We start from the raw sequence: 9,506 nt of genomic DNA, 5'->3' as shown, positions 1-9,506 counted from the left end.
GTCTATTTATATAAATATTACTATTAATGTATATATATATATATATATATATATATATATATATATATATATATATATTTGTTAAAACAATATGTTGTATTGTAATTATAATTATAATATATATAAATATATAATTATTATAATTAGAATTTTTTTTTTATATCTTATAAATAAAATATAAAGCTTTGCAATAAGGTGAGTCAAAGATTGTTAAAACAATATGTTGTATTGTAATTATAATTATAATAAATTATTATATATAATTATTATAATTAGAATTTTTTTTTTATATCTTATAAATAAAATATAAAGCTTTGCAATAAGGATAAATAATGAGTCAAAGCTAGATTTAGCTTCCACTTGAAACAAAAATGGCATCCTTTTGTGGAAAAGACTTAGACCAACATGAATTTTGTGCTGGTTTATACTGGTTTGGTGCTGGTCTAACTGGTGGACAAACATAGTTTCTGAAGCTATGAATGACCAAAAAATATTTGCCATCCAGTACGGCTGGTTAAGCTAGTTAAATAAGCAAATTTTTTTGTTGTAGCATTTGAAAAAAAAAAAAAAAGTAAAAATGTGTGCTTATGGACCATTTTTACATCTTAAAAGAATAAAAATTAGTGATATTTCCAAGACTGTAATATAACCAGTGAATTATTGCAGTTTATGGAGAGGGAATGAAGGGAATTTCTGACAAATCCAAAACTGACAATTTAATACAATGGTTTTGTTAGCAAATTTAATGTGTGGATTAATTGGCATGTATTTTATTTCAGAAACAATTGCTGCAGTCGGTGTTGGCTGCAACAAAAACTGTGGTGATGTGTGCTACATGTGCGCTGCACCGAGCAGCATTTAAATGCCCATAACAAACACATCTCTTTTGTTTCAACTGTGAAGCTCTCACAAATTGGGAATCAATTCAAAATCCAAGAATTATGTAATAAACAAGCACTCATGGTGCGCAAGGACCACTTTTTGTTAAGTGGTTGTAGTTAGGCCTCATGCAGTGTTATATTGTGATGCAATGTATGTGAGGGGTGTTTGGGGGGGGTTCAGGTTAGGTCAAGGGGCCTGACATGAAATCAAACAGGATCTTTGTCACAACAGATGAATGCCTGTCAGTGCCATGAGCTCTGATTCTCACCGTTTATTAATCTGTCTGTCTCTCTCCTTCCTTCTTTCAGTCTGCTGCTTTGTGGTGCACAAACGTTGCCATGAATTCGTCACCTTCTCCTGCCCAGGAGCAGATAAGGGTCCTGCATCAGATGTGAGTACAAAAATCTCTTCTATTTCCTTCCTTCCTCCACTTTTCTGCTTTCTGTCTCGCCTTCTGTTTGTAAGTGTGGTAGATAGCTGCGGTGACGATAACCCTCCGCTTCAGATTTCCTCCTGGAGTCGTCTTCTCTGCTCATTTTGTCTCTGGCCCCTGAGTTATCCAACCATTTAAATAAAAAAATTACCGGTCTATAGTGACAGCTACAGGAAGCGCGTCCACACGGGGGCCCAGAGCTCTTTTTTGTTATTGTGGATGCGAGGGAACTTAGAATGCCAGCTCAATCACATCATTACAATTACTACACACAGGAACAGGAGGTGGAATGAATGGAGCTGTGCAGTTACGGGAAATGGCTTTGCTCTTTGAATCGGTGCAATTAAGAAAAATACATTTCTGCTTCACTCTCAGCCACTTCTTGATTCTCTGTCTGTCTAAACTAGCGTTTTTCACCAGGGGTTACATAAAAAGAAAATCTGAATTGTGAACAAAACTCTCACGGCAAAACCATAGCAAGCAATCATTTTACTGCATAATCCAGAAATCAATTTGTCACCATAGGCATAAAAAAACAAAACAACAACAACAACACAGAAGGGGTGGGACAAAATATCGATAAGGCAATATATGCTGGCGCCAAATATCGATATTTTAATTAATAAAATAAGGCACTGTAAATAGATTTCCCTGCTCCCAGCATCGCTACTTCATGGCTCCTCGAAATGGTGCTCAACACATGAATGAGGGAAAAGCGAACATAAGTTAACTAACCTAAGAAAAAGAGGTTTTTAACGGAATGGCGGACAACAGTGTGAGTGAAATAATAGTTGTCAAACAACGTCTGATTACTGGACTAAGTTATCTTTCATGTCTGAGTGTGCTAATACTGTCAAAACACACAAGGTTTACATATAAACACAGTTGGTTATGTCTAAAGTGAATGTAAACAGTTGAGAGAAAAACGAATGCTTGCCTGTATATTAGGCTGTGTTTACACTTGGCATTAACATGCGACCTGTATCCGGATGTTGTCCACATACACTTTGAAAAGACAAGTGTAAACGCGCTTCTGATCGGAATGTTATCCGATCAGCATGTCCTGGTCCAGAGGTAGTCGAGGACACATTGTGATCGGATCTCAGTGTAATGTAAATGCAATCCAGCCATGGTGTCTGCATTCGCAGGTCGACATCACCCAAAACGCCACTCCCTCTCTCGCGAACTGTCAGAAAAAAAGACAGAGAGAGAAGACCCGTGTGGAGCGCTAGTGAGACTCCTACACTTATCTTTGATTTGTAAAATGTCCCACGACTGAAAATGCTTTTCAAAAGAAAACCCACCACTTCAGGTTGACTTTGCACCGGGCCATTCTCTGCAGACCTATTTAAATATTGTGCGGGAAAGACAGATCCGATCGGTTATCCAGATAGAAAAGTCAGTTGATGTTGCCAAGAGTAAACGAGCCCTGTTCTGATTGATTGATGATCCAATCTGCTTGATCGAATCATGGTGATCGCATGTTAAAGCCAAGTATAAACGCAGCCTTAGATTCATGCAGCTCTTAAAGCAACAGCAGACTAATTGTACTAAACATGCTGCCGCTTGTCAAGGGATAGTTCACCCAAAAATTTAATTTTAACAGGAAAATTTTTTTATGGAAGTCACTGGGTTACAAGCCACTTTTTTGTTACCCACACTCTTCACAATAACTTTTATGTTCAACAGAAGAAAGAAACTCATTCAGGTTTAAAACAACTTGAGGGTGAGTAAATGATGACAGAATTGTCATTTTTGCAGAATTTTCAGCAGGTTGGACTTGAATAAAGAGAGAAAACCTGCACTTAACCTTTTCACAGGCATTTTGTTTTCATAGTTAGATATCGTGATGTATCATTATAGGATTGTCTAGCAATATATCAATTATCGCAGAATTGCTGTATCGTGATATTATCGTTATCATGAGCCATGTATCATATTGTATTGTGCGGTGCCCTGTGATTCCCACTCCTAAAAAACTGTAAAAGCCATGAATCAGACCAATCTGTTCCAAGATTAATCATTATTAATGAATTATTATTAATAAAGAATTATTAATTTCTTAAAAGTTAGTGTATCGGTTTCATAAAATCCTCGTAGTTTTCCTCTCATATTTCTTTTGGACACCATAGAACACCCTTGCAGCACCCTGGTGGTCCTTGGACCCCAGTTTGAGAACCCTTGCTTATATTTGTCAAATAAATAGATGGTAAGGCAATAGTGTTATGTATTTGCTGCTTTCAACATATGACTGTTACACCCACTACTTATGCTACCTCCATCTTTGATAAACAAACGAGTAAAACCATATAAACCATATATGGGAACTGTTTTTTTGTGTGTTCAGAAGGGCTTCAGCCTTCATTTATGAACTAGAATGTTCTGCCTTGAGATAAGATGCTGTATTCTTTCACATTCTCAGAAGTGCCTTGCAGACTTGACAGTCCCAGTGATGTGCGTCTGACAGCCCTCTCAGCGGCCTTCCCTCAGTCAGACGTACCTTCAGAGGAGCGCCCTACAAGTCCTGGGTCGGCTCCCCTGCCTAGAATACCTTAATATTTACACAGTGCGCCCAGCGGGGCCAGGCGATATGACACGGCTGGCAGACGCTCCACAAAGGGATTCAGAGTGATCTAAAATGGAGAATGTTGGTGGGATGTCGTTAGCACATTTCCACGCCTCAATCCACATTAGTGATCTGGCGCTGTCCCACCACTTCTCGAAGAAGCCTCACCATTCATCTCTTTCATGCAGAAGAAATTAAGCCACGGTGATGATGTTCACGCTTAATTCTATTTTCACGTTTGTTCTCCACCGGTCTAGAAGTGCCGCCAAAACCACGTGCGCTCTAGACGTCGGCGTGTCGGTAATCTAGGCGTGATTTCTTTTTGATGAAGCCTTGGCCTTGTGACATTGTCATTAGTTTCATTAGTTTTTTCCTGTGTAAATCTGCTAGCTAGTCTCAGAAGAGCCACTAAAGGGGATTGTAGGTATAAATATAGTCAATGTCAAAGACAGCCAAGCAAGGCGGACTCAAAGATGTTTTCGAAGGGGCTCGTTTTAGGCTTCAATTATAGAACTGGGCTAATTAGACGTTCACCAAGGGATTTATGTACCGGTAGTCTCATTAAACTCAGTTGTGCAACAAAAACCAGACCAAACCAGACTTTAGGTGGGTTCATAGACGTGTGAGCTTATGTTTGTTTTTGCTTGCAAGTCTTATTCCATAGTCTGTGTTTTGTATTGAAGGAAGTTTGTCAAATGTGACAAGGACTGTTGGCTTTGATCAGTAAGGTTTTCTGAGCGCAGACATTGAAGCATACACACACAGGAAGCTCGTCTCACAGCGCAAGAGTACTCTTTTGTGTCGCATGAACGGAATTACACACAAAATTATGTTGAATTGTCCGTTTTGACAAGTATTCACGTAAACGCAGCTGATTATGTCTTAAGTGAACGTAAACAGTAGGGAGAACATTGCATCCATTGCAGCTGTACATTCGGTTTCAAAGGGACAGCAGCCTAATTTAGTTACTATTGTCCGAGTCATTGATGTTAATCAAGAAACAACAGAAAGACAGAAAATCACGCACTGCTCTTGACTGAAAAACTTTAGTAGACCTAAAGATTAATCTAAATTTATTTATAGAAATAAATATGTCTGCTTGAAAGAATGAAGAATATGGTAAAAAAGTTGCTATAAAGAATGCATAATTAGCCTATAAAACCATTGGTATTTCATTAAAAAGAAGACCATGTACTTGTTCTTTATGAGAAGTGGTTTTATTTCATTTTAACACAAAGGCATGTTGTGTGTCAGCGCAGTTAAATCGGTGTCTATCATGATAAAACCTTAATATCAAACCTATATAATGAGTTTGGACATTTTTGAGAAATGCTTAATAAATGCACTGTAACTAAACCCATTAGATTTTAGCAGACAAAATTTACTGTAGATTTAGTCGACTAAAATCTTGTGATATTTAGTTGACTAAAACTAAAAACAATTCATATGACTAAAATATGATTAAATGGCATTTTAGTCAAAAGACTATGACTAAAACTAAATCAAAATTTGCTGTCAAAATTAACACTGACAAACTTTTATACTGTACAGACCATATATTCTATTGCCCTACACCAACCCTACCCCTAAACCTACCCCTTACAGGAAACTTTGTGCTATTTCAGATTTTCAATACACTCCAATCTGAGTGAGTTAAAAGCGTTTTGAAAAGTGGGGACATGGGGTAATGTCCTGAAAAGTCACCTTCTCCTTGTAATACCCATGTCATACCTTTGTCATTATACAAATTTATGTCCTCATTTGTCACAAAAACACGCACGCACACACACACACACACACATGTAGATTTATACACACAAACACACATACTGTACATATATATTTATACATACACACACACATATATGCTCTGTCCCTACATAGGACAAACCGTTTGTGTTTACAATTAAAATGTTTCTTATCTTAAATATTCTGAAAAGTAAAAATTTTTTTGAGCAGAAGTTTTAGGGCTGCCAGTTTAATACATTACTCTATTAAATAAATGTAAAGAAATTTAAGTTCAATGTTATTAGTACTTTTAAGTAATTTTTTTACATTCACGTTAAGTTCATTTCAGTTTTTCAATGTGTGTGTGTGTGTATATATATATATATGTCTAAATATATGTATTTATGTATGTATGTGTATGTGTATATGCATTATATACACACACACAAACAGAATGAAAAAAAAAATATATAATATTCACACAAACTTTTATGGATAAATAACTACCTGTACCGGAACTGGTTAGGAAATATTGTGAGCTGATTAAATATTTTTGAGAAACATAAAAAGACCCCCTTAGGCTCTCTTTTCATCTTCTTCCATTCACAAAGCTTAACCCTTTCTAGAAATTTCCACGCCATCTCCCACTCCCCACTGTCATTATGTGAAATCCTGCTGGGATAGTCATGGATGCGCCCACATGCTCTGCCAGAAGTGGGTGATATCTATAAATACCCCTCTCACACTGGTTGCATGCTCCCATGAGGTACTGATTTAATAAGGCCATGCAGGCATTTGCATAAACACGTTTCCTGCGCCAGTCACACTTTTCTCTGATTGGGCGATTTACCTTTCATGCTTGTAGGCATGAAGGTATAAAGAGCGAAGAAGTGTATTCATATGTAAGCTGTTTGTGTGGATGTGCTGTTCTCTGTGTGAATATGCTCCAGCTCAAGCTATTGTGCAGTTATTTAAAGAGCAGTTTCAAGGAGAAACCAAACGTCACTCTGTTGCTGTGCAGTGTGGCCGTTTGCTTGTCACAAAGCATTAAGAAGGAAACATGTCTGTGTGTGAGAAAAATCCATTTGACCACATCACTGTCCCTCAGACCATATTATCGTGTATTATTATCATGTATTATACTGTATATACACTGTAAAAAGTAATTTGTTCGGTCTTAAATTGTGCAAACTCGTTGCCTTAAATTAAGTAATCTTAACTTAATTATAATTTGTGTAATTTAAGTGTAATTTAAGTCTTATTTACTAATATAGAAAAATAATTTAATTAAAATTATAAAAAATTTACTACTATGTATTAAACGTATTCCTTACTTATTTTGAGTTCTATTTACTTAAGCCATTTACGTTTTGTTAGCTTAATTGAATCTGTGATCTGAGGAACATTGAGAGTAACTATACCTAGTTAAAAACAGCTTTCCATTCATAACATTTCAGAACAATTATTTTTCAAAATGCAGAAAACAAATGTAAATCAGCATGATAATTTGTAATAGTTGTTCATTAACAATGCTAACCAATGCTTTTTGGGGGGGAAAAAATTGAATGTTAAGACATTTGAGAAGAATGATATTCCCTGAGCACATTAAGACAATAGGAAGAATGCATACTCAATATACTTTAGCTTACATGGTCATAAAAACATTTGCTTATACTGTCTACATCCTTTGACATGTACAGTGGGGCAAAAAAGTATTTAAATTCTTTAAAAATCCTACAATGTGATTTTCTGGATTTTTTTTTTCTCATTTTGTCTCTCATAGTTGAGGTATACCTATGATGAAAATTACAGGCCTCTCTCATCTTTTTAAGTGGGAGAACTTGCACAATTGGTGGCTGACTAAATACTTTTTTGCCCCACTGTATTTCAATGTCAACTTCTGTCAACAAGTAAACAAAACAGCTTAATCAAGAGAAAACATGAAAATAAACATGCAAGAACTTTCCTCTCTGTGTGTCTCCAAGCAGGACAGGAATGCCATGGAGAACTGCAGTGTGTTGAAGAGTAATCTCAGTTTCCTGAAAAGATAGAGGGTATATAAAATGAGATTCCATATTATTCTATATGTGTAAAGAATGTCTTATTTATACTCCTGGTTGATTCAAAGTCTCTGTGATGCAGCCTTCACAAGCTCTTAAGAAAATATGGGAAAGAGATCTGAACCTGACACTCAATGACGAGGAGTGGCATGGAATTTTAAAGAATGTTAAAATGGCATCTAGGGATGCCAAGATACGCCTTATACAGTTTATGATTATACACAGACTCCTTCCTGGTTCAAGCTTGGGTTAAGAGATACACCTTATTGCTGGAGATGTGAGGTTGAGGATGGTAATTTAGCTCATGCTCTGTGGTTTTGTACAAAAATGAAAGATTTCAGGAAAGGAGTTCATGAATACATTTGCTTGGTTTTAGATTTTCATATTTCATTATGTCCTAGACTGTTTATAAATTAATTAAATAAATAAATTAATGAATGAATTTAGCAGACACTTTTATCCAAAGCGACTTACAGTGCATTCAGGCTATACATTTTTTACCAGTATGTGTATTCTCTGGGAATTGAACCCACAACTTTTTGCGCTGCTAACGCAATGCTCTACCACAGAGCCACAGGGACACTATATTGTATGTTTATATTAGGTGGGTGGAAAGACAACGAAATAAGAGACAAACACATAAAATCCTGGGTCTAAACCAGTTTAATGATTGGAAGACAAATAATTCTCAGAAGCTGGAAGTCCGAGGATGTCCCAGCTAGAGTGGCTGCATTCTAAAAAAAAATCACAGGGATCATTTCCTACCTTATTTGTAAATGAAATTCATCTCCAATCCTTCTTCTATCGTTTCAGGTTTGTTATTCGAATGCAAGAAAAATATAGCTGATTTCCCAAGTAAAAACGGTCAAATAATGTTTACACGTAGTTAAGTAATGATACGTAATCAGAGGGTGGGGAGATGGGGGGGGGGATTCCCCCGGTCTATATGTCTCTCTGCATCAGCTAAATTATTTTTTTATTTACAGTGAATAGGAGTTAAAACTCCCACCCGTGTGACACTCCAATAACAGACCATGCAAAATACCCAAAAGTATTTAAAATATTGCAAAGTAACGATGCAACCTTGCAAACAATAATAAAATCAGAGAAGGACTTCAACTGTAAGCGACACGAGCATGTGCAAAACAATATGATGTTTGTTATTATTACAATTTTATATAGCCCACGTTTTTATAAACTTTTTATTTTTATTTACCGCTTAGACAATAACGTTGACAATAACGTATATCTTCAACATACGTTGTCTATGACCAAAAATGTAAGTTGTTCAGTGGACTTTTACAATTTGCTTTGCTTGAGAAAATAAAAATATACAGTTAATGTTTATTTTCTTTTGATTTAGTCGAGTTGGTTTTGCATCAAACACAATGTAATTTTCGACAATCGAGATCTGGCTGCAACAGTGCATTTTTCCGTTTGAGCGGGCGCTTTGCTGACAGCTTACCTCGCACATTAAATCTGCCGCAGATCAGAAAATCACTGAGAAGACACTATAATCCTGACGAGTCATAGCAACAGAGCTGAGGCGAGAAAACTGCGGAGAATCTGCTCGCCCGGAAGCAACCACAACTGACGTAGATTTACAGAAAATTACTACCTAATTACTAACTATCAAAAAATAATTTTGCGTACTTATTCCTAACTCTTTAAGCTTTAAGTTACATTTCAAATGACAAGGGATCAACTTGTAATCATGTTTATATGACTTATCCTGTGAACTTATTCTCTCAAATGGCCTGGGAATGCGGAGCATTCGCAGCTTAAATGGACGGAACGCCACTGATATATATATATATATATATATATATATATATAT

At 36.2% G+C, this 9,506-nt stretch overlaps 1 protein-coding gene and 1 long non-coding RNA gene across 3 annotated transcripts in view; one reads left to right on the top strand and one right to left on the bottom strand.

Annotated features, from left to right (window-relative positions):
- LOC107590404 (protein kinase C beta type-like) overlaps positions 1-9,506 on the top strand; it is a 127,315-nt gene that overhangs the window by 38,367 nt on the left and 79,442 nt on the right. For both annotated transcript variants that reach the window (XM_016279135.1, XM_016279134.1), the window contains exon 3: positions 1,191-1,273. In XM_016279135.1, coding sequence (XP_016134621.1) covers positions 1,191-1,273 — 83 coding nt within the window. The remainder of the gene's footprint in view (positions 1-1,190; positions 1,274-9,506) is intronic.
- LOC107590405 (uncharacterized) overlaps positions 6,749-9,506 on the bottom strand; it is a 13,479-nt gene continuing 10,721 nt past the window's right edge. The window contains exon 3 of the long non-coding RNA XR_001609784.1: positions 6,749-6,762. This is a non-coding gene — a long non-coding RNA (uncharacterized lncRNA). The remainder of the gene's footprint in view (positions 6,763-9,506) is intronic.

Source organism: Sinocyclocheilus grahami, unplaced genomic scaffold, assembly GCF_001515645.1.
Source record: "Sinocyclocheilus grahami isolate Dianchi unplaced genomic scaffold, SAMN03320097.WGS_v1.1 scaffold127.1, whole genome shotgun sequence".
NCBI classification, from domain to species: domain Eukaryota; kingdom Metazoa; phylum Chordata; class Actinopteri; order Cypriniformes; family Cyprinidae; genus Sinocyclocheilus; species Sinocyclocheilus grahami.
Note: the sequence above shows the minus strand (reverse complement) of the source record. Positions and strands in the feature narration are given on the sequence as shown.